This window comes from Nestor notabilis, unplaced genomic scaffold (assembly GCF_000696875.1).
Source record: "Nestor notabilis isolate BGI_N333 unplaced genomic scaffold, ASM69687v1 scaffold23836, whole genome shotgun sequence".
NCBI classification, from domain to species: Eukaryota; Metazoa; Chordata; class Aves; order Psittaciformes; family Psittacidae; genus Nestor; species Nestor notabilis.
The window spans coordinates 13,052-39,836 of NW_009933622.1; the positions used below are offsets into that span (position 1 = coordinate 13,052).

Genomic DNA, 26,785 nt, shown 5'->3' on the forward strand with positions numbered 1-26,785 from the left:
AGCCCAAGAACAAACATAAAAATCTAGACAAAGCAAAAAATCCTTGTTCTCTTATTCAGAGAGGCAGATGCTCACATTTAGACCCTTACACATTTCACAGTATCTGTACACCTAAAATACAGACACTTGAGGCTGTTTGACCTTGGCTTCTTACTTGGCCTTTCCTAAGTGCCATATTGTAGGATGGAAGGGTCTCAAAATTCTGCTCCTGAAACCAACAACTTCAGGGAAGAAGAAACTGTATCAACCTACTAAAGACTAAGATTATTGCAGATATTAGTGCTATGACTCTTCCATTCTACCCATGCTGAGAACACTATGAGACCAACAATCAGTAAATATAGTATCACTGATTATTGCTTAGAACAGGCCATAAGCTACAAGGCATAAAGCACTGCTGGCAATGATAGTACCCTATAGACAAACCTTAAGAGCTAGCACACAGTAAAGCTGAACTGCTGCCAGTGATGCTGTATAACTTTTAAAGAAATATTCAAAGTATAGATAGGACCTACATCTATTCCACCAGCTGTGTTTGAAGAAGTCATGGGTCTGTATTTGTTTCTCCACCCTCCATACGATATGAAGCAATGATACAGACGTCTTTTCAACATAGACACATTTTTTAAGTTGTTGAATTGCTTGCAGAACACTGGCAAAATCTTAAATTTTGTCCAGAATGAGAGGTATGAGCCTATAGTGGAAATTAGAAATGTATTTTAAATAATGTCTGAGCTTAACAAATGCTAAGTTTTGAAAAATAGTAAAAGGGTACATCAAATTCTTAACTGGTAGGATATTTCCCTTTCTAGCTTAAGCAACCAACGATGAAGAGACAGGGACTGTGGGCATGGAGAAGAGGACAGATATCCTGCTATCTGCCCAGAACAATCTCTGCCCCCCTCGGAGTTCCTTTGTTTTGGCTTGTTTTGTTTTGAGCTGCAAGAACTATGTGAATGGGTGTTCCCAGCTTCTGGCAGCCATATGTGCTGCCTACCATCTGTTTTCATTCCACTGTGCTATGGAGACAAACATACTTCATTTTTAGGGTTCTGCATTTCCCAATGTTGCACATAATAGGGACTATATCTCACATCTAAGCCACCATATTTGAAAAATCTTCTGTGAGTAACTGATGAGTAAAGGTGACAGATTATCACATAGGATGAAATGAGATAATCTGCATTGCCTACTTCTTAGTACATAATTTATACAGAAGTTTGCTTGATTCCTGTATACTTGTGCTTTCTCTCTACATTGCCTACATGTGGCTTCCTCCATATGTTTTAAAGATAGATTTTCCCAGCAACTTCCTGGGTTGTAGGAAATTACTACTACAACTTCATGGATCTCCCCTAGTGGTTGCAATTCTGGGTGCAGCAGAGTTAAAACAGGATATGAAGAAATGAACAGCTGTAGAGAGATAAACTGCAGAGTCAACAGTGCAGTACAACAAATACTGGTTTGAAAGGAGGAATTCTGTGCACGGGCTCCCACATAGTTCTGCTGGAAACCATGCACTCCAAAATTAGTTTGCCACCATTAACTGGATGGTATAGTATTTACGTAAAATTTGATTGAGAAGATTTCCCTGTTACACCTCACTGCAACTCTGGAAAGCCCTCATGGCACACTGGACAGCCAGCAACTCTTTAAAGTGCACTAGACTCAACCGACTTCTAGAAAACATTGCTGGCTTTACCTACTGATATTAAGCCAAACATTTCTAGGCAGCAGTATTTTTTTTCCCCATTTGACCTCTCCCTCCTCAAAGTTACAAGAAGCTGAGTAAGCACTGACTTCTAGCTCCATATGCCCAGATCAATAAAACTCCTACAACTCAACCAGTATCATATCATTGCCAGCATAATTTAATACCCATACTTTCAGAGCATCTTGCAGTACAGATCTTTCCACCATATAATATTGCAAATTAAGGATACTCTAAGTTATTATTAAGCAACTATTGATGAGGAATTACCTCTGGTTTCAGAAAATAATGAAAAAGTTATCAAGCTGCATTGAAAGAGATGAACAGGGAAAATTAGTGTCTTTAAAACAGCCTATGCATGAAGAGATTCAAAACACTCAATGTTTATAGGGTACTCCAAAAGACACCTGAAGGAGTTCCACGTAACTTTTTCAGATTAGTTCTATTCAGTCTGAGGTTTTTATTCATTAATTCTTTCCTATAATAATGTACTTCTACTCATTGCATGTCATCTTACAAATACAGAAGTACTTCTTGATTAATTAGATTTGAATCTTTTTAGTTCATTCAAACATTTTAATAATGGACTTCAACTACTCTACTGTTTGAGTGGATGATTCTGTTATCCGCAGCTATTACTCTTCCCCAGAGATTCTGACCAAAATTGTGAGAAAATTACTTTTATCTTACTACTATTAAATGTATTCTGCCTTCTGCTTTCAAATTACCAAATGTAGTTAAATTGTTCAGCAATTCCTCGAGGTACTCTGTTTTAAGTAATACAATGCAAGAAATGATTTCTGTCTTAGAGCAGTATCTTTTTCAGCTATCAAATTATGAAGCAGGAATATTTTTGCTGATTGGTGTCACCACGTCTTTTTTTGCCTTTTTTTCTTCCCACATAGCATACATATTAGTCTAAAATACTTTTCTGTTGCATTCCCACTCAAAATCTAACAACTAGCACTTAGCTGAAACTAAGTACAGGAGGAGTTTTGAATGGAGACTGGCAAATTCCCTTTGCATTAGTCAAGTGTTTATGAATGCTCTATTAACAGTTCCCTGTCACTGTGCTGTTTTGCATTAAGGGAGTGAGACCATCTCTTCCTAATCCCCCTCCTAAACTGTCAATTTACATTCTGAAGCAAACTATATAATCCACCATACATCATTTTGTCACTCCCAAACTGCCATAAGCTGTTGCTGGAGAGGGACTCTTCATTAGGGATTGTAGTGATAGGATAAGGAGTGATGGGTTCAGACTTAAACAGGGGAAGTTCAGGTTAGATATAAGGAAGAAGTTCTTCACAGTGAGGGTGGTGAGGCACTGGCACAGGTTGCCCAAAGAAGCGGTAAATGCTCCATCCTTGGCAGTGTTCAAGGCCAGGCTGGACAGAGTCTTGGGCATCATGATTTAGTGTGAGGTGTTCCTGGCCATGGCAGGGGGGCTGGAACTATATGATCTTAAGGTCCTTTCCAACCCAAACTATTCTATGAATCTATGTCTGTGGCATAATTTTGATGCCTGTGCTCACTGTGCATATGCAGTTTCCTAATAAAATCTGAGTAGTTTTATATTTGCTTAGATTTGTTGAAAGGTCAGCAAACATTTCAATTATTTTAAACAATTATTTCAAATCAATACAGAGGCTGGGAAGGGTCAGAAAGATGAACAAAAAGCTATAAAAACACTGATCTTGAGAACATCATCTCTAATTTTCACTTATTTTAAAATAAAACTATAGTTCGAATTTTGCATTATAGTCCTATAATAGAAAATTTCTTGTACAATCCAATCGTAGCCTTCCTTAAATTCTCTGATAAAGCTTATCTAATCTGAACATTCATTCCATACTTTATTTGCAGCACTGATATCTGGGTGGCAGTTTTTATTAGACTCAACGAAAGGAAATTTAAACACTGCAGTAACAAACAGAAAATTTGCATATGGTTTTACATCAAATTTGGGAATAGTATTCAAAGTAACTCAAGACAATAGCTTGAAAAGTGATTTCAACCTACATGCTTAATAAACCTTTTAAAAAGTAGGCAAATCTGAATTTATATCATTAAAAAGTATTTATAATGAATAATCTATTTTTCATACAAAGAAATTCTGATGATTTTAGTCTCAATTTTATATCACAGACCATGACATTTTTAGGTACCTAATGAACACTTCTTGCAACGTTAATGTATTTTCCTAGCATATCATTATATTTCCAAACATTTCTAGGTATTAAATGCAACTTTAATACTTATGTAAGTATTAAAGGTATATAAGCATATAAGGTATATAAAATCATTTCAAGATTGCTTCGAAATTTAATTTCAGCTCCTATGGTTATTACACAAATTAATATTTTTCTATTAAAATGTCTAAGTCTTCTATTATTCTTTAAAATATCTTAAAATCATCACAAGCATCAGCTGTAATTGGAAAACTGAATTAAAATTGTTTTTCCAAGGAGATTATGCATTTAAAAAAACTCCAACTGGCCCCCCCCAGCTAAATAAAAATATCCCAGCAAGCCAATCCCAAACCTCCAAATTAAAATAAACTACAATTGCTCTGTGATCATGTTTTGCTTCCTAAAAACTGTTTCCTTTTCATTATAAACTTTAAGAAAAGGGTACTTAATGGTTCAATCCCTTAATTCTCGTGTTTGGTTTTAAAACGAAGAGGTTTTCATTGTGATGTTTACCTATTCAAGTTGGTTAAATGGAAGTTTCAAGTGCAGTTTCAAGTTGGTTAAATGGGAGCAGTGAAACAGGAAATATCTGCCGTAGGATGAACAAGAAGTGCTGACCAAATCTTCATATGTTGTATCCCTGGTATAAGGTCTTCAAGGAATCCAAAGGACATTTCTTCATTTCACGTGCTCAGAGGTCACTGAGTTTTATAATTATCTCTAAGCAATTTTCACCACATCCTGTTAAGCTCTCTCTAAATAGCTGTGTGTGTTGCCATGCAGCTTCACCATCCCCTCCATCTAGAATTGCTTCCAACATAACTTCCGTTGCACCAGAAAAATCTGAATAGGAGCAAAGATTTTTATCTATTGGAGGAAAAGATAAGTAATTCAGTCAGCCACTGCTCCAGACAGCATAAAATGCTAGAATACATGTTAAAAAGGATAAGTTGTAATGAAAGTTTAAGGATCTCCGTTGGAACCACTCAAATTCATCTGCCAATCAGTGGCAGGAAAAAACACAGCTGCAAATTTTCACTTATTATTTGTTTAGTGCTCATGCTCAGAGGACTTAGTCAAGACTGAAGCCACCGCACGTATGAAGCATCTATCCGTTCTAGTAAAACACACAAGTACCTTGTATCTACTTTGTTCTTGCTAACCATGCTCTGTTGCAGATAGGGCTGTGTATATTAATAAAACTGGAGTTTGTACCAGTTTTCATTAAATACACAGTATTTTCTTGACCTTGCTAAGAAGTTAGAAAAACCAAAATGCATTTGCATTTCATTTTTAGTATTTGCACAGTGCTCTCTCTATTTAAACACCTTTGCTGCATGATATAATTCATTATTTAAATTCCACACTTACCTCCTATCAGTTCAATTTCCACTGTTGGAGAGCAAAGCCTCCACTTTACTCTTCCACTCTGAAATGTCTGACTGCTTGTCCTCACTGAAATGTTATCTATTTTTAGACTGACTGACTTGCACTCAAACTTCCAGCTGATGGAAGCAGAGGATGACCCCTCTTTTCGGGCTAAATAAACCTAAATGGAAAGAAGACATAGTCAGCATGTCAAAAACTAAGATGACCAACATGCATCTAATTAATCATTGTAAAAAGGACATAAAATCTTAAGATAACACACTTTCATTCTTTATCAATGCCTCTGAACCCTTAAAACTGTACATAGCACAATTTTGTACATAATCTCATTCTGAATCCTTAAGTTGATTCCACAGTTAGGTAATTGCACACATTTGCAACCCTTCACTAGGGAATATTAATCTATTTCATCATGTTTGGTAAAGTTCAAGCCACAAAAATACCTAAGTTTATTATTAGAAAATAACATTAAACAAAACCCAGCAAAATGAGCAGCAACAGACCTCTGGCTTTTATATAAATGTACAGGCCCACACACTTTGGTTGTTCATTTTGGTTCATCAGTACTGCTGATAAAGAAAACTGCAATCAATATTTTAGATTCTTCAGATGTGGCTGCTGACTGCACACCGCTTCTCCTAGGACTTGACAAGTCCTGCTTAAAGCAAATCATACATGCTAGCCATATATAAATCTATATTAACATTATGTGAACTGTTAATGATATGCATAACTTAATGTAGTCCCAATGCTGTTCTAAGCTTCACCTGGCTGAACAAGCTCATGTGCTAACGTTCATTAAAATTATAATGAACCCTCATAAGAGTTTTGTAATAAGCATCTGATAGTCCTTACAAGTCTAGCAACTATTATCAGTAAACCAAGACAACAGACATTACAGATTAAAGAGTTGAAACTGACATGCTCCTTTCAGAATCCTTAATTAAGAAAACTTATCAAAGTTCTGTCATGTCCAGGCTTCTGATTAATGTCATACCAAATGGACTTAGACAGGTCCTTAGCTTTTAATCTGGGAAGAACAACCCTGAATAAAACGATAATAAAACACAGTAGTATGCTTTACTAAAGATCCCAACCTTACATAGAAATGCCACTGACACTATAAAACAGAAATTTAGTGTTACTATGCACCTGGCATGAAAATGTTGATTTTCATGTTATAGAAAGCTGAAAAACCACAAAGGTGTGAGGGTACTACACTGAAGATCACCTTCAAAGAGAAAATGTAACAATGTAACCTGCCTTCACATAAATATAATATTAATGCTCATGAAAGTGCTGATGTCCAAGCAAATTTTTTTAAGTACCTTACTAATTCTAGCAAGAGAGTCTCTTGATCAGCTTCTATTGAATTGCTGTATTTGAGTAAGGAAGCTGAAACACTCCATTAATTACTACTTGGTTGAGGCGCACTAAACATAAGCTTTTAGGGATAAAAACAAACACCAGCCTGTCTCATCTTCCATTATAGTATCCAAGCATTTAATCAGAGTAACAGAAGTTAAAGTTTCCTATTGTGCCTTTTTGATGTCCTCGAATTTTCACACCTGGCTACTCTTCCAGTATTATTTGAAAAAAATCTGAATTCAGGGGAAGAAAACGAAAGAAAAAACCCCAACTCATTCAAATTCTCTTCCACTGGAGCAATTCGTGTGGAAATCAAGCTTCTAGAAACCCATGGATTTCAGATCTACAGGTTCTTATATTCTCTTTATCATCTACTGTGGTCTGCTTGTTTGAGCCCTGGGCACCGAATTCTCTCTGGGTAATCTGATTAAATTTGTGTTTTATATCTGTTTGAGTTGTGTAACAAAGCCAAGTGACACTGAACCACAAGAAAATACACAAATATGATGGAGATGGCTACCATCACAGCAGATTGGCCAAGATGATCATCTATCTGAATTGTCTTGATCAAGAACACTGCAAAGACAGAGTATGTAACTGTTCTTTTGTGTTACTCCTGGGCTAATACCTACAGTCATGTTTACTGTGGCTTTCAGATTTAAATTGCTTTCCATGACAAACAAATTGTAATGGTAATATTGGCTGGTAAGTTTCTTGAACAGCTGCTGAATCAAAATCCAAATCAGTACCTTGCACATTTACTAGAGACATAACAAAAAGAACAGACAAACCCCAAACAACCTTTCCCTCTGCTGTCATTCATAATACAAACAACCCCCAACAAAAAGTCATTTTAGATTCATACACAGACGCTGTTCCTGTAGAACTAACATGCCTTACGCAGAAGCCTGAGATATACCCAGATCTGTAGCTCCTAATTTCTCAAGATCACCTTCTCATTCTTTATCTAGAATAATTGAGGTGCTGTTGAATACAAGGGCAAAGTGGGTTTGCCTGGTCTTACAGATTGGACCCTCCCTGTTCTATCTGATTAGTAGAGCTGAGTGGAAGAGCAGACCAACAGTAACTGGACTACTGCAAACACAGTATGCTTAGTGCAAAAATGAGGATAACTGATCATTGGAGTCTTGAGGATATAAGGTGCTACCAGATTTTCAGCAGATCCTCAGGAAGCAGAGAACAGTTGTCCCTCATTCTGAGTTTTTGTTACTTTCTCTTTAATTATTAGCCTACTTTGTTGTAACATCTTTTATATTAGTGTCTAGCCTCTTTCCTTATTCCTTCTCTTTTACGTAGGATAATCTATCCAAGCTGTTTCCCTATTGCATTTTGCAGGGTAGTTATGTATAGAACCCAGCACAGAAAACCTCTGAAGACAATTACATGCTCGGCTCCATCTTTCATCAATGGGAAGCAAACCATTGCTTAAACTAGAAGAATGTTCGGCCAGAGACCTTTCAGACTAATAAAATGGCAGGGGAACAAACCAGTAACATGCTATAGTCCCTGTCAGGAACATTCAGTTCCACAGTTGGCAGCTGTTGAAGGAAGTTGCTTGCTTAGTAAATGATCCCTTCCCACCTTACAGGCATCAGTTCTCTTCTTAGATTTAGAGAATGTGACTCTTTGGCTGCTCAGTGTCCTGACAGATTGGAATAATTCTGGCCAGGGTATACAATAATCTGGGTAACAGACAGGTTCTTGCCTTGCAGATTAAACTGTAATATTTAGGATGACAATTTCTTCCTTCAGCTGTGTATCAAAGAGATATGATACCCTATAAAGCTATTCTCCAAAACAAAAGAAGAAAATACAATCCTTTTTGGAGGGAAGTACTGCTTTTCAAGCAAACAGTATTTGTGCATTTATCCTAAGGCATAAGAAGGAAGCCATATCTTTAAATTTGGTGCTTTAGCAAGGATTTTACCTATCTGCACAGAATTTGGTCATCCTTTCTGAAAGACAAGCTAGATTTATTTCCAGTTTCTTAAATCATCCGGCAATCTTACCTGAAGCTTAACCATTTACAAACATCAGCTGAATTCTGTGGGCATCAAGAGAGGTTTTGATGCCAAACACTAACAAGGGTTTTCTATTATATTGGAGTTATCCCACTTTTATGATAGATTTTACACTTGTAATAATTGTTATCCTTACCATTTTCCAATCTGTTTCTACCTTCCTCCAGATAGACTCAGCCTTCCAAACAGCTGCTTCCCAGCCATTTATTTTTTCATTATTACTGGAAACCCTTGTATAACTATCCTCTACTACATTGTAGATGAGGTGGAAGAGTTTAGATGTCTTCTCTTTTTCAGAGGGAATAAAAATTACTTCTTTTCTTTTCTGAAAAATGAAAAGAATACAAGTACTGTCATTCCCCAATACATTTCAGTACAAGTATGTTACTTTTAAACAGCATACCATGGCTTCCTAATTCAGTTTTGCTGCCAACTGAAAAATACGTCATTTTTAAGAGAGGTCATGGACAAAAGTATTTCTGCAAAACAGAAGTTTTAAACCAGTTTCCTACAATAGACCTGTACCTTTTCCAGAAGGGAGCAGAGATTTTACTTTTAAAATTTTCATTCAATTACTTTCAGAAGTAAAATATTAACAACATAACATAAAAATAGCAAATTTGAGAGATTAACATATTAGGAATAGAAAATTTACATTGAGTATATTTCTTGTACAATCATAAATAAAAGATGTAATTTGTGACTATCATGTACAGGTGCTTATATATGACAGCTTACAAACTGACTTCAAAAAATTTAAGGTAGAAGCATTAGAACCAATGGACCACCATCAATCCTCACAAATTACCTGTGGACCTCTACTGAATTCACAGACTTGCACTAATGTTTTGCAAGTTTCACTGTTTGAACTAAATCTGTAGGCTACCTACCATTAAGTGCTATTCCTCTGTAGACCACAATCCTAGAACCTCTAGTCAGCTACCTCTAAGATGGTCACCAGTGCAAAAGTTAAATACCTCTGGACCAATTTCACCTCTGGCTACTCGCCAAGCCATTGAACCTGATGTCCTCCCACCATATTCTCCAGGTTTAGGCGTTTTAGGAGAAATAAATTCAACAAGCTCCACAATTGTTCTTTCCAAGAGGTCTTTTCTTCTATTTTCTGACAAAGATTGTTGTCTCTGAAAATACATTAAGAAACAAAGAAAAATTCAGAAAAATGTTATTTTTAATTCCACTCTAGAGTGACACCTACAGGGAAAAGAAGAATTGAAGAAGGAGACTAACATTTAAAGTCAAGACTGACTGAGAGAAACACTAATCTTGGAAACAATCTTAATACCACATGTGTTAATATAAATCAGTCATAACTGCATGTGAACTTGTGTACACTAACTATATAGCTTTCTTTTAAAATAAGGTTTGTGCTATACTTTTAATACATTTGCATGGATCATAAAACACTTCCAAAGCATATTTTATAGCTATTTCATATGCATTCTATACTGTAGCTACTCTTGATATTATCTGGGGAGAAAGGAAAGCAAGCATAATTTTCGAGTCAAACTTCTCTAAGGTGGAGTGATGTGATTGGCAACAGTCTTGGTTTTGTAGTTAAGCCCAAATAAATCATTCAGTTGGTCTCTGAAACAGTTATTTCAACAGTGATTGATTCCATCATAACCTATAACATTCATATTTTTACAGATACCAGAAACATGAGAAAAATGAATTACCTACACTTCCAGGTAAATTAATGGAAAAGAGAAAGAGTCACATAACATGCTTTTTTTGCCCACATGAATAGAACCACGGGCATTTTTTAGCACACAACTTAAAAATTTGCTGAGAGGCTGCGGTTTTGTCTCTATCATTTTCACATCAACCATACAGAGCTGATATGTGAAGCATTTTTCCCTAACTGTGGATAGTTTTTCCAGCTCTGTGTGGGTGTAAGTTCAACACTGAGTGCACAAATGATTACACATCATCTTTTTTTCCTGCTTTGGTGATGGGCCAAAGCATGCACACTCAGCCTACTACTACTTCAGGCCAGTAAGTGTTCCAATTATCAAAAAAAGCAGTCCTGACTCCAGAAAGTTTTGTTACTAGGGATCAGAAAAGAGGCATTTGAAGAGTTATTTGCAAACAAACATGTGGAACTGGGTACAGGAAAGTAGATACAGAGAAGTTATGAGAAACAGCTCCAGCTGAACAAATTCCAGCTGCCTAATACCAGTTCTAACACAGCGATGGGATAATACACCTCTGCGTGTTACCTTGTGGATGACAAGCAGTGACTCCAGTAGTTCCTCATGAAACACCAGGCCTTCCTGAATCTAACACTTGCCTGGGCAGTTTGGATGTCCACACGCAGTACTACAGATCTCACTCCAGCTCAGAGGAAGTCTGATATTACCCTTAAGTTAACAATATCAATCTACAATTTTCCTTGAGCCACCTTGATATAGGGAAACCCAGTGTCAGGAGTCATCACCACCAAAATTAGCGCGTGATGCCAGAGTGAGACTTGGTTGCCCTTGCTCTGCAAGCTGTTTTAACAGTATCTGAAAAAGACAACTGTTAACGAACAGTGCTTCAACACAGAAAGGGTGCTTCAGAAGACAGGCCTCTTTCACGTATGATAGAGGAAATTAGCAGGTTCCTCAACTGTAAAGAGTACAAGCACACTAAGTCTCGTCATCTGCCCTCAATCAGTAGACTCTTGCATATAAATACTAGCAGCATGTAAGACATGCATAACACACAAACTCCACAGAGATCAACACTGCCTGTGCTGGGAAAACCTGTAACTACGTTTCCTACAAATGACATTGCCATAAAGCATCCAAGAATGCCATTATCAACTGCTGTAGCTCAAACTTCCTGCTTTTGTTTTTTGTCAAGCTATTACCCTCTACATACATGTTCAGGCCCCACCTTTCTCTGGCAGACAAAGGGAATAGGAAGGAACAGGAATTGTGAACTGCAGCTTTAAAATTACTTCTGCATCACGTCCAAGTTATGTTGTTGATGTTTCCTGCAGAACTCTGTGCTTTCAAGGGGATCAATAATCCATGGTTTAACTGGAGCCACTGCTAGGAAAGCAACAGATAATTTGAGGAAATCGAATTTTAAACCTTTGTGCAAGGAATATTGGTTCATCTCACATCAATCACCATGAAATAGCTGCAATTCAACCTAAATTACTAGTTTTCCTTTTAAGACCTGACCTGGCTGCAGCTATAACCATTCACAATCACTACCAAAAAAACGGGGCCTGGAGCAAACAAAAATTATTTGTTTCCCTGCCCCACCATCCAATTTCCAATGAGAGCAGTGGAAAGTTCAGGGTCCTCTCCTCCCTTTCTATAGAGGTAACATACAATGGACTGGAATAGGGCAGTGCCCATAAAAAGTTGATGAAGAATATTTGTATGGTACTACAGAATAACATCACATGGTTGGTAATGCAGAGGTTACACACCCATTTAGGAATGCCTGACCCAAATAAAATACATACACTATTTCTGAGAAGTAAAATAATGTAATGAATAGATTAAGTTATCCTTTGCCTCTTTTTATTATACTTTGAAGTGGTGTGTGGTCTCTGGCAACTAAACAGACAGACATGCAGAGAAATAATGGCCACAACTGTTGCTCTTTATGCAGGAAAGAACAATAATAATCTCTCAGATTCCATTTTCACTAATATTGCACTACAGATTATAATGTATACTGCATACTGTGCTTCTTGTACTTCTTTTATTTGTAACTTAGAATAACTGAGCTTAAAAGATGCAGTGTTGAAGCTCTGCATCAAAAAATACCAAGACTATAACCCCTCCTAGTGTGGAGCCAGTCTCTAGGAGATGATGGGAAAAGGGAAAGTCAGTGGAGGCATTTGCCTATGTCAGTTATCTGCTGAATAGGCTGCAGTGAAGGAAAGAGCGTACTAGCCAAAACAGGACTTGTGATTGAGCAGAGTAATGAAAACCTGCTATAAGATGTCTTGACAGTTCTATTGGTGAGCTGCCTTACTCCCTACTGTCTGCAAAATCTGCTGAATTCAACAAGGATACCCTCAGACAGCAACTTTTTAGAAGTCCCTTGATTCCCACTGCATTGTTACCTTAATATGAATCTTTGGAAGGGTCCCTTGACTAGGAGAAATGGGGGACAGGGGGAAACTGTTCTTTTGTCAACCCACCTCTTTGTCAACCCACCCAACCTTTTGGCAAAACACCTCTAAGCCCCTGAAATCCAATTTCAAACTATAACAGACATAAGAAAAAAGGAGTAAGAGCAGTTACTTACAGGGATTAAATTTATTAATTCAATTAAACATTCCAAACAGCTAATGTGCAAAAGGAAGTGTATGTGAGAAGAGAGAACAAATATCATTCAGCTTGTAGAAAGGGAGAGTAAATTGTTCCTCAGAATAAGATACCATTAAAAAGACTGACAAAGGTGTTCTAATAAAACCGTAAGACAGATACAATAATATGGGAAAGCAGCAGGGAAAGTGCGCAGCATAGAGAAGAAAAGGCTGAGATTTCCCATGTGTAGAGAAAGGAAGATACGAAAAATACAAGTGTGTCTTGGAAGCACATGTATAGCTTTCTTCTCTGTACTCAGTTTTTAATAAAGTTTCATTTAAAACATGACCAGAATGCCTGTTCTCTGAAAAGTGCTAATGTCAGCTCAGGAGCTGCACAGTCCTATAAAGCAGGGGGAAAGGAGTAAGAAACAGGCCAACAGACCAACATGCAGCACCATCTGTTGGAGATGGCAATGCACTTTTTTTACTGGAGTTCTCCAAACTTCTCTAAGTGAAGCAGATCATGATCCTGCAGTGATATCATTGAGGTGAGAAGAAGGTCAGGCAAGCCAGCTCACGACTCACTTGCATATACTTTCCTGATTCCATCCAATTGTCAATGTTATTTTTCAACTTACTAGTGCCCTATTTCCTGTGTTCTTTCTCTATGGACACCTGGTAGAGAAGAGTCTGGTGACTGGTTTCTGTCACCAGCAGATCACAAGAAAGGCCCTTGAGATGAATTTTGCAGCCAGCAAGGGTACAATGCCTGAAAAGGATGGCACTAAATTCCTTCAACCCTGCAAAAATTGCATGCATTCTGATCCTTTACCTCCTTTTGTTACTCTGGTCAGCCTTCTCAGTGCTCCACTCTGCTGTGACCCTAATATATCACTACTGACAAAATGATTTCAACCTTTGGCCTCAAAGATGAGGCAGGCTTGATTTTTCACATTTTTACTGTGAGGCTATAACCCATCAGACCTCTGAAGAAGGCATAATCTGTTTATTAAGCCATCAGCTGTACTGGAACTACCGTTTCTATGCACAGGAATTAGCCTTGAAAGGAAGTGGGACAAAAGTAGAGCTTCACAGGTGGATCAAGGCTTTGTGGTTTTCTAGTAGTTTGAGTCAAGAAAAGTTCACCCTGTCCCAAGCAGGGAGTGGAAAAGCTTAGCAGAGAGGTGGTGAATGCACTCAGGTTCTGCAACTATAACACGCTGGTGCAAAAGGCTCCATGTTTTGGGGACATTAGGCATGAACAGTATATGAGGCTCTGAGCCAAAGTTCTGCTGATAGAATCTACTCTCCTTGAAAGTCTTGGAAACAGCCTGTGAATCATTCCTCCTGCTTCCTAGAGCTTGCAAGAAGTCATGGAAAACAAATTAGGCCTACTTTTCTTGTAACTATAAATACTACGGTTTTCAAGTTACAGCATTACTGATGTGAAAAACACGCAGCTGCCCTCAAGGAGTCCACATAGATACAAAACAGTTGTAGTTTACCTACAACATCTGTTAGTACACAAGTCTACTCCAAAGCCATCAAGAAAAAAAATATACACACATGGTATATATTTTACATATATACACACATTTGACAATGTAAGAGATATGATAATCCTCTTACATACAGCTGTTTATCTTATTTCACAGAAGTTCAACACCGTGACCAATTCTTAGGTATTCGGTATAAAATGAAGTCTGTACAGTTAGCAGCATTTGATATTCCATAGTGCACGAACATTCCTATGAGGTTACCAAATGCATTTTTTTGTTCAAGGACTTGCATTCTGAAGAGATACTTAGGTTTCACTTAAAGAAATCCATTTAAGAAAGCCACGTACCGTTCTATTCAGTGCGTTAATTGTTTCACGTAGCGTAGCTTCACTGAGTGCTGTCCTTCTAGAAAGTACTTCTTCATGTTTACAGCTGTATCTCCAGGTGACATCAACCACCTCAAGCACAAGTTGAAGAAGAAAATAAAGCAACCAAAAATTCTCATATATCTTGCTTCATTCAAAGAGACTAGCTAATCAAAGCATGGTTTTCTGTAATAATTCTGGAAATCACACTAAGATGGAATACATCCCACCCTTGCTTCTGGGCAAGCTTGTTTATTATTGATATCATCACTCCTACCTCATCTTTGGAGAATGCAAATATGTAGGAAAGCTTCTTTCCCCACCCAGTTTCATAGAGAAGAGGCTTATCACAGACATTTTCACAGGGATCACAGTGAAGCCATCTTTTCTGAGATGAAGAATATACTTCAGTCCACACATGATCTATATAACAAGGGCCAAGAATAAACAATGAATTATAAGGACAGGTCCTCTCTTCTAATACTGTAGAATATTTTAACTTTTCCTGATTCATTAAATGAACAAACAGGTGAAAGAACATGTTTTCTGTTCATCTGCATTCAGAAGTAAAGTTATCAGAGCTCTCTCTAATGATCATAGTCTCTTAGATTCAACTAAAGATTGTATCATTCTGAAGTCAATCATCTAACCTTACCTGCGGAACTATACTTCATCTCATCAGGCAAGACAGGAAATTAAATTTATATTGTCTTTGTTAGCTGAACAGCAGCTCATAACTCTACATGCTGCCTGATGGCTTAATATAATCTGAAAACCATAAAATACATAACCTCATTTTGCATAGGTTTTTTATTAACAATACAAAGTTCTAGAATACTGATACCTGTACAGTCCCAGACATATCTAGCTTCAAAACCTACAGCTCTGCAACATAATGTAAAACAGTTGGCCCACTCGCCACAGCGTCCACATCTGGTTTCCAGAAGTTTTTCCGGGTGGTTATACCTACAGGAGGAAACCAAAACAAAACCAGAATAACTGAAAATACATTTCACCTTTCAAAATCTTTACATCATGACTGCCCTTATTTGTAATTATTTGAACAGATCTCAGTGCCATTCAGTCCACAGAAGACCATATGAATGATTGCTGTGCTGCACAAAACAAGTGTGAGCAGAATGCCATTTCTACTTTGACTTACATTACTCCATCACATGCTTATGGCAGCACTGAAATGAATCTGGGTTTTTTTTTCAGTTTTCAAAACTAACTTAGACTTGTGTGCTGGTCCTTTTGATAGTCAGCAAAAATATAAAAGAACATATATTTGCTCTTTCGCTATAGACTCAGTGTAAGATGTGCATTACCCTTTGCGAATTCCATAGAAGTAAAAGCATTCCCTGAAAAAACAAAACCCTACCTACATACTATGCCACTATTAATATTTTTATTTAGAAGATGTACTTTATGAAACTAACAAAAAAGACGAAAAACAAGTATTCAGAACAAGGCTGTGTAAAAGAAAGCAATATATAGTTTTTAAAAATCTCTAATCTTACAGTGCAATTGCTGGTTCACCTACCATTCTGTTACTTCAAATGGCTTCTCTAATCTTTCAATCAACAACTTACTACTTGTTTACAAAATACACAAATGGAAAGATGTTTCTTGAAAGACAAGAAAAAAAAGACAAAGCAAACCTCTGCACACTCACCTTGGGAATCTATTACACAACTGACACTGTTTGCAATAATGATTTTCCACTCGACTGGCATTCCACCTTAGTTCATCATCAACAGGCATCAGGTAGTCACTTTTAGGCTCTGTCTGCCCACCACACCTGCCGCAAGGAAGATTATTTACCCAGCGAAAAAAGTTATTCTTAAACCAGTCCAAGAGCTCCAACAATAAGAAATCCTCTTCATTCACATGTGCACCTGCAAAGTTACACAACACAGTTAGGTCAAATGGAAAAATAATTTATAGTTGAACTTTCCAGTATCTACATAAATCACCATCTCTAGGCCTTTATTATATTTTAGAAGTCTCATTATAAAAAAAGCCTCATACACTAATTAAGGACACACACACAGAAAAATCTAAATTCTCAAGACTGAGTAACATCAAACTGTATATATAAATAACAAAAAATTGCACTCCTATACACTAGAGTAGGAAATTGCTCAGAAAAACAAGTTAGATACACATTGAAGCCTGTGAAGTTCTTCATGCTCATAGTCTTCCACAGCTTTCTGCTCCTAAATATTCCTTTCCTATTCTTGGCTATTAAACTAGAAATAACAATCACTTTGATTTCATAATCCCAAAGAACCAGACACTGGCAGCAGTCTAGACAACCAGGTGTAATTATGAACAGACTTTCTATAAACACAGCCTAATTACTGTTCACACGGTATATGTTCTACAAGTTGTGTTTGTTAATGATTCAGCAAATAAAGACCCTTGTCATCTTAGCCAGGCTAGAACAGGATGTCTTTATTTTTCTACTCTAGCCAATTTCACCACACTGGACTCTTCTGACCCATTTTCCTGTGTTCACAACAGGTGCTAGAATCCACTCACACACTATCACTATTCTACCACCTGGAAATAACTCCACTTTACCCAATTAAGAAATTTAATAACATATTAACATATTTAATTAAAATTTTAAAATCCAGTCTCCCAAAAGAGATTCTTCTAATTCCTTAGAGTCTTTAAATGTATAACCTGCTCCAGTGTCCAGAGAGATACTCTTCCTTCTCAGATTCATAAACATTCAAATAAGTTCTCCTACTAACTCCATTATCTAAGCCACACCTCAATCATAGATAATTATACTGAGTTGTTTTATGTACGACAGTTTGCATGTAGTCACAGTGCAGACAGGTCTGACTAATGAATATGAAGATAAAAAAAAAGAACTTACAAAAATGCTAATTAAAGGAAGTTGAAGGAATATGCACCAAATTTGTGCACTAGCTCCTTTTTCATGATGGCAAAGAGAAACGAGGTAAGATGTATGTTTTACTTATTTAAGTGCAATTCACATCTTCCTCTGAAGCTGAAGTAGTCTTTTGTACAAAAGACTGTGGGGGTCTTAACTCTATTAAACGCACATTGCCAAGACCAAGAAGTGCATGAGAAAAGATCATCTGTTAATAAAAGCAAGAACACCTGCATTATAATTGTAGTAAAAGTTCTGTTTTTACTTATATGTGAAAAACATTTATACTGGAACACTCAGGTTGTTATTGCTTACAAAATTAATTATTCAAACTGTCTGCTGAAAACTGAGTAAGAAGATTTCAAGCACAGGCTATATTCTCTTTTCCTGGGTAACAACATTCAAGCCAGAACCCATCTATGAAAATATGTCTGCTATCATATGAATACTCTTCATTTGTAAAATAAATCCTTCATGAAAACATTGCACAGGAAGAATGACAAATGTAATTTATGTGAACAGAGAAAAAGCTGGCTGGGACACGCAGCTGTATTTGACAGCACAATCCATCTTTCTAATGGAAAGTGGTAAAGGGAAACAGTTAAAACAAATTTGTGCTTCTGATCAAATGACAGTCATCTTCCTGGCACATTCTCTATGATCCAAAAATGCCTATTATGCATTGTAAGGGAAGTCCTAAAAACAAGTGTCACCTAGCACTAAGCAGTTATTCCCACAGGTGACAGTCTTACTACAGCAGTACAGGTAAGTCAAAGAAGCTATAAGGGCCAACTACTCATACGTCTTACACACAGTCTGTTCCCAAAAGAATGTTTCTAGAAAGCTTTTTAAAAATGGTTTCAAATTGTCACAATACAAAACAGTGGAGTTCCATCCCATCCCCTTTATTTGTATCTAAATTAAGGCCTGGAAGCCATTCTGAATAGATCAGTTTGCTGGCTTGTGAAGAAGCACCTGGAAACACTACCGTCCTCCTTCCTTCCCCTTTCTAAGTAACACCCACAGTATTTAGAAAATGATATTTAAATAATTTACACAGTAGAGGACAGTCCGAGAGGTCTCCTTGTCTTTTTTTCTTTTCAAATGAATTTAAATAGTTTTATTACTGTTAAGTCTCTTTTCCCCATTGCATTGTCCTACGTTGCTGAATGAGAATGTTTTGTACTTGTTTATGTGGTTTCCTACCTCCCAGTAGTTAAGCTTTACAAAAAAAAAAAAAAAATAAAAAATAAAAGAGGAAAACTAGTAAGAAAATCCATTGTCAAAAAGTTCTCTAATGCCAAAGGCAAAATTACTTACTAGTGTGTGTCTGTATGAGACTTTTAGAGGTCTCAGTCATAAAGTCTTTTATAAATAATATGAGAATAGCTTAGTTTTGGCTTGCAAATCAAAAGCACTGCCATCAAGTTAGCAGAATTACTTCAAACAGAGTCTTCTATCAAAGATTCATGGTGAAAGGACTTTTTGGTGTAAATATGGTCTTGGAATACTGTTGGGAGTTATTTTTAAAAAAAATATATTTATTTCATACAAGTCAGATTTCACTACATTACTAAAACAAATCAAACTGTCACTTGAAAATAGAAACGTCATTTTTAACTGATAAAGACTTTGCACATTCAAAGCAAATTTGCATTTATGAGGAAAATGTAAGGTTTCACCACTGGTGCCACAGATATTTATGTCTGTATTTCACTTTTAGCTCCTATTTATTTAAGCTTTAGCAAGAAAGAAAATTATCTGTATCAGGTTGTGTTTTGGAAAGATCTCATGCAAAATCTCACCAGTAATATCACTTTAAAAATAAGTAGTATTTTGAAATTTTTATTTTCAATTTGGAATTGTACATACTGCAAAATTGCACTGTGACAGTGTCAGAACAATGACTACTCAAACAAGAAGTTCCCCTTCTGTTGTACGAACTATTTCACTCTAGATGAAAAGCACGTAACAGTACATGCTCACCCTATTTGTTTCCCCAGCATTGTTTACTACTAATTCATAAATTAGGAGTTCAACATCTTTATGTACAAGCAATAAAGGATGGATGACAAAAATTAAAGAAAAAAATAATAGAAGGAAAGAGTAGAAAATTTTAAAAGTAGGAAGAAGGCAATTCTAACTTAGAGACAGCATTTGGAACCTGCAGACATATAACCAAATCCACACACCTAAAGCACAGTAGATATATGCATCATCCAGATGCTTGAAAGAATATTTTAAATTTCATATACAAAATAACTGTATCATTACCTTTGTCCAGTCTTGTAGCTTGTGCTAGCTTTTTCTGAGCCTTCCTTTTCAATTGCTGAAGGGGAATTGAAGCTAGTGCCTTCTGCTGAATAGAGGGATTCTCATACATCAATACAAGATGCTCAAACTTTGTTTGAAGTGTTTTCAAGATATTTGCAGCCTGCAAAAGGATATTGAGTCAAAAGATGATTTTTGAACTTCCACCTTAAGCCAGAACCAAGCTCTCCTACCTTAGTTTGAGTCGTAATGCTGTACTCAGATACATTATATATTTCTTTGCAGGCGAAATGTTTATTTGTAAAGATGTCAATAAAAATTACAGACACCACCAATCCAAACTGTAAAGCCAGCCTTGATATCTTTGAGTATTCTGAACTGTGTCCTGAGTGGAAAAAAACCCATAATGATTCACAGAGAAAACCGTTTTACCTCTAATGGCAAAGGTTATTTTACCTACATCCCCCTCTCCCAGTTATTTTGGACACCTTTTACCTGAAATCGACAAAAGAACCTGTAATTCATCGCATTTCCTGGACACTGCAGCACCAGTTCATAGAACTCTACTACTGATGAATGCTGCTCATCTATTTCTACTTCCTTCTCTCACAGATCAACTCTGATACAGACATGGATTGCCTTGTGACCATACACTGAACAGTGTATTTCACTAGAAATCAAATATAAGAACCAGGCTTCTTCAGACAATTATCCCCAAGTGTCACTTAGTGGCAACTACATGATGCACCCAATAAAGTATACCCGTATCTACTAAAACAAACAGCTAAAGTTAATAATACTGGAGTTAGTACCAAAGCAAACTATTTACTCTTATTTAAAGGGGGACAACACAGAAAGTGAAATGGGATTTTAAAATTAAGTCTGACATATTTTGGGGGGAAGCCTGAGGCACTTCTATATTACCTCATCCCTACTGCTAGACCATGTCTTTAGCCTTGTTAACCAGCATTTTTTTTTTCCCCCATCAAAAATCGCACACTTTGCTGAGATGCTAGCAGCAAATACAGCATAATACAGGTGTGAGAACTCTTCAAGAGTCTTCTTTCAGAGGAGCATCTACATGAGGAGCTATTATTTTGATGCTGGACAGTACTACAGGAGCAGTCCTTACTTTTCATGACTGCTAAAACAGAACTCTAACTCTTCCTGGAGCTCATCAGCTGTACATAACTAGTTTAGCATCATAAACCAAACTGTGTTCAGGTTCACTTTAATGCAAGTTGAAAGAACAGAAATAAGGGAAATTAGGAACTGCCAATGGCTTATAGACCTTCATGTTCTGCCAGCTTCTTGAAAGAAAATTCAGAGATATTGCTCAGCACAGCAGAAATGACTATTCAGATTTTCCCACTGGCAAACACCATCAGTGTTACCATAGTGCTTAACTGGTTTAATGGAAGCCACTGTATACCAAGTGCAGTGAATCTCACTGCAAATCCAAGTTTGGATACCTCTTTCCTCCTCTAATCACTACATTACCCAGGAAGGGATCAGAATCTATCCACCAGTATAATGACAAACCAGAGCTTTCCTTTCTACTGGTCCTACCACCCACGCTGAATCCTGTGAAACATGGAAAAATAACAGTTGCAGAGTAATGGATCCACAACTCTGAGGGCTAGGTAAGTCAAGGAGTTACAAGTAGCTATGGAGGATTAATATCAGAATACGTTGTGTCAATTTGAAATCTGCAACATTTTTCTCATTGGAAGATCAATGCAACTTTAACAGATTTAAAGCTTTCAGTACTACAGCAAGTCACTCTAGACGTTTCAAGGTCACTTCCAACCACTGCCACGGACATGGCTAAAACAGTAAAAAACAAGATGCAGACAAAAAAACAAACCAACCAACCCAAGACTTCAAATAAATTCAAATAAACCCAGTCAGCATAATTTAGAGGCAACTACTAGCATGCTAACATAATTAAATGGCTCAATATTCAAGTGCCTACAACAGTTCCTTTCCCAAAAGACATTATGGGTGATGATGGGTCACTGAGTACCCTGTCCCCACAAGCCATTGCTCCAATCTATGCTTTGCCATTTCTGTTCCACTGATCTTGGGGTAGGTATTGGGAAGAAATAGTACATCATAGTTCAGTATCCAGTAATATAATATCATCTGAACGAGACAAACTGTTTAAGGATGTATGAGAAATGACCTTTTGGAAAGATTCAAATGACACTGGTTCTAGGAGGAAAAAACTCTAGGAGGAAAAACTTTCTGAAAAGTTAAACCACAGCATTCTTCAAACCTTCTATCAAAAGGCATAGCAGTTTTTCAAGACTGTATGAGGTTTTAAAGAGTTTTCTCCCATCAGGCGAAATAACATCAGACAAAACAAGTCTACTTCTCTGTTTTGATAGGAAACTTTTTCTGAACCTCTTGGACAAGGGTAACACAGCCTAAATAACTGTAGATTTGTCCTTGTCTGGCTGAATTCCTATCTCTCACAACAACTGCATGCAAAAAAAAAGTAAAGCCGCCTCCTCACAGTCTACACATAGAGGTCATAATGTATGATCTGAGACGCCAAAAATTGTAAACATTATGGTTGTGCTCATGATCTTTTAGTGGCTCTCAAAAACTAAACACAATGTACAGCTGTTGTCTTAGCCTCCCATCCCTCTCTTTGTTCCCTCCACCTTGCTGTTCCCTTCCAATACAAATCAGCTTTTTTTTCCTTTGACACCTCAATCAATAAAACATTTATGGACATCTTCAACAAAATCTTTGTTAATATTCTATTTATGGCATGTTTCACATTGAAGTTGCATGGAAGCCAAAGAAAACACTCAAAAACTTCAGAAAACACTGGAAAAATAACAAATTCCTCTATTCCAACCTCCTACTCAAAGCAAGGTTAGCTATGAGGTCAGACCAAGTTATTCTGGGCTTTATCCAGTCAGGTCTTGAAAACACCCACATTTGCAGACCACACAGCCTCTTCAAGCAACCTGGCCCCGACAGTTAACTCTTCAGCAATCTTTATATTCAAGATTAGTGTGCCCACAAAGTTTTCAGGTTATAATTACCATTTCAAGAGATTGCACAAGTGATGTTTCTGGCTGCTGATGGGCAGGGGCAAGAACAGAGTCAGCAGGTCTTGAAGGCTGATGTGCAACTGTCTGAGTGCTGGCCACCGTTTCAGAGGATCCTGATCTATGGCTTTGATTTGACTCATTCAGTCTGCTACTCCTCTCTCCAGCAATTAAGTCTCTGATTTTACGTAGCTGCTCAATTGAAGCTTCTTTAGGGAAAACCAGGTGAGTTTCTTCCTGAAATTTAGACAAATTAATTCAGCAGTTAATGCAGGTCTGAGCTAGTCAGTGATTTCTATCTATAGCTAACAACTATATAATTTACTGGAAGTTAGCACGCTAAGGCTTGGCAGTATACAGCAAAAGCTTTTAAGTTCCTCACAGCAGAAGCTATTAGATCAAGAACCTACAGTCAGTCTAGAAGAAAATGGCTTGAACAACAAGCTTTTGTTAGTAACTTATTTTGTAGAGCCACACACAGGCAACCCAATTATGGTTTGGCAGAGAAAGCAGCAACAACAAAAATGAACAACAAATGCTCAGTTCTCACAGTGCAGCACTGAAATGCTAGGCAACACAGGAAGATCGTCATTGTTGGGGGAAGAAGCTTCTAGGAAGGCATCTGCTGGGAATTCTTCTATACTGGTATCTTTTAGGTTTTACGAGTTTTCAGGTAGGAAATGTTATTCTTAGAGGCATGTAACCAGCTTGACTTTTGGGTTCCTGTTTTTGATTGTGACATGATTACTGGTGTCATAACAAAAGATTACTAACTGTGACAGAGCAAATATCCTAGAATGGTTTGGATTGGAAGGGACCTTAAGAGATCATCTAGTTCCAACTCCCTACCATGGGCAGGGACACCTTCCACTAGACTATGGTGATCAAAGTGGCCTTGAACACTTCCAACTTAACATGAAGAAATAGGTTGCTAAAAACATGAAAATCCTGAATCATTCACACTTTTAAGAGTTTCAGTTTCTAGCACTGCAGCACTTCTATTTATTACACTAATTTGTTTATCCACATTTACTTTAGGTCACCTATCACTGCAGATGCAGTGCTTCACTTTAATGCTTTTACCATCACCACAAACCTAAACTGAATTTATCAATCCAGCAGAATAATCCTCATATTAAATTACCAAGGAGACACAAAAGAAGCTATTGCAGTTGAATACAAGTTGTGAGCTCCAGCCTCAATTGACACAATAACCAAAAGATTAAGCCAGCATGGTCCTAAATTGCTGACAGAAGTGAGAGCAGCACTTTATAATTTGTTTAGAATGACTGTTATTACAGCTTGATCGTGTCACTAACCACACTGACTAGCTCTTGGCTAAAACACATCATTAAAAGTCATCTCCTGAGCACCAGCATGAGAATAAATCCACGAACCATTTCTCCCTCTGCAGTCACCATTTCTTCTAGCATACACATTCTTTTTTTTTAATTAGGACAATTACACTAATTAACTTCACCCAAAGAGAAGTGGGAGGTCTCATGACAGCCGGACCTAAATCACATAATGTATATACCGATAAAGAAGCATGGCATCAAATGGATAAATTAAAGCAAAGCTCTTGCTTGAGCTTTGCACCACTAAACAAAAGTCAGGTTTTCACCCCAGCTCTCCTGTAACTACAAAGGCTGCTTCTAGCTTAACCAACTGGCAGTTTTAACTCTACCAAGACAGGGACCATTTCAGGTCACAAAGCAATCTTCAAAATACATCTTTTTGACTGTAACAGAATCAAGATTCACTCAAGACTATTTTAAGATAGAGTTTCATAACTGTTTTAAATGGCTAGAAGTCCCACCCTCTCACAACTTCAATGGGCTGCTGCCCTCCATTGCTTTTCTGAGACTAGTACTTGCGCAACAGCACTGTGAGTTGGCTGAAAAATATTTCTTCTCTTATTTTGGGCGATTAATTTTTAATCAGATCAGCTTCCCTTATCTAGTGACTATAGGGCTACACAAGCCCTACTTAATGGTAGGAACAAGCAGCAGAAGAGCAGGACTTCACCTCCCTCCTCTTCAAAACAACAGTTTCCACACACAAGTTTACAATATGGAAACTACTTTCTGATAGTGCAAGTCTGCTGCCCACCTAATAGTGGGCTGCTACCACGAGAAGAGTTTTTCACCCTGTTTCCCACCATTTCCTTTGTGCCAGCATGGATATGTATCTGACAATTAAACAAACTAGTAGAGCACCTGAACAGCAGCCGAAAACTAGATGATCTTAAGGTCCTTTCCAACCCTAACTATTCTACGATTATCACAGATCAGGTTAGCTCTAGCTCCACAAGATTTCTCAAGCAGTCTCACCTAAATTTTCTGATGCTTAACTGCAGATATTCGCAAACAAGGATTGAAAGAAAATAGCAAATGGCTTAAAAGCTAGTGCCTTGCAATTGGGAAAGCAGAGAAAAAAAATCCAATTTCAAATTTTAGTGTGCAAACTGATGAGGACACCAGAAATCACCAAGTTACGCTCACCTCTTGAAATCCCATCTCAAATAAACATTCAACAGCTCCTCTGACAGGCAACAGCCTCGTGGAAAATGCTGGATTTCCAATCCGAATCAGCCTGTATTTTTCTTCATAAGGATTCCTGAAGAAAATGAAAGTTTTAATTACATTTGAAAATTAAGTAAACACTTAAAAGCTGGGTAACTGCACCAAGCAGCATTAGTCAGTGATAAGAGATTTTTTTTAAAGTTTAGTTTCATTCACGCCATGGAGGCAGAATGTGAAACCCACCTAAAACTTCAACTTAATTCATGTTCTTCTTCATTTAACTCAGAGTTTCAAACTGGTTCTAAATTTTAGTTTGCATATTAAGTTCATAAATACATGTTTTGTAGCCCTAGCCAACAGGGTTTAGTCTGAAGCACCACTTAGAGACAACTTTACATCCCACTCCACCTAGTAGAATTCTGATTGAACTCCTCAGCACAGAGCTGGATCATTTCAGGTCCACTACAGGTAAAACTACTGTAGTATTCTTACTTCTTCAAGGGCTTTCAGTTCCATTTTCCTCTTTCAACTCTTCTAAACATTCTTCTCTCATCTCTTTCTTTAAAAAGAGTCCAGAACCCACTGTTCTTTGTCACATGGCAGTTTTTTAAAGTGACTGACAAACCACATGTAGACAGGGAGAGGCTGCTCGTGCATCTTGAGCTGCTTGAACATAAAGGTCAATCATACATACCGGTATGTATGTACACCCTACAGAGCCACCTTGCAAAAATTCAGCTGTAATTAACTCTTGTTAACAATCTTACAGCGTCAAGAAAGGCAACAGAAAAATCAAGTTACTATTTTAGCATTACTTGTTATGCATCTACCAGTTTTTGGATGCTTAAATGTTTGCAGAATCAGGGCAAATGCAGGCTTTTATACTTAATGCAAAAAAACAAGCCCTCAAAACAAACCAAGCAGCAATAAACAAGGAAATACAAATCCAAGCCACCACACGCTCACAACAAAAAGCTAGATGTTTTTGAACTTTGCCATTCCAAAATAAAATTGAACTCATAGCTCCTCTTTGAGACGGTCTGCCTGCAAGCCCAGGAATAACTTACTACCTAAGACTTATCATTAAAGTTCCTTATGGAGCTGCAGTAGTAACCCGACAAGAACCACGCAGCTCACAAGCGGACTCTGGTTACCTAACGCCGCCCAG

The 26,785-nt window shown here is 37.3% G+C and overlaps 1 protein-coding gene across 1 annotated transcript; it reads right to left on the minus strand.

The window, feature by feature from the left end:
- Window positions 1-4,594: 4,594 nt before the first annotated feature.
- NGLY1 (N-glycanase 1) lies at window positions 4,595-25,712 on the minus strand (the record flags this gene model as incomplete). Its single annotated transcript, XM_010016971.1, has 11 exons — window positions 4,595-4,770; window positions 5,275-5,452; window positions 8,839-9,027; window positions 9,680-9,844; window positions 14,831-14,941; window positions 15,126-15,271; window positions 15,693-15,814; window positions 16,524-16,746; window positions 20,031-20,190; window positions 23,087-23,329; window positions 25,597-25,712. Coding segments are annotated over 11 exons (1,829 nt in total), but the record flags the coding sequence as incomplete, so codon positions are not given.
- Window positions 25,713-26,785: the final 1,073 nt, after the last annotated feature.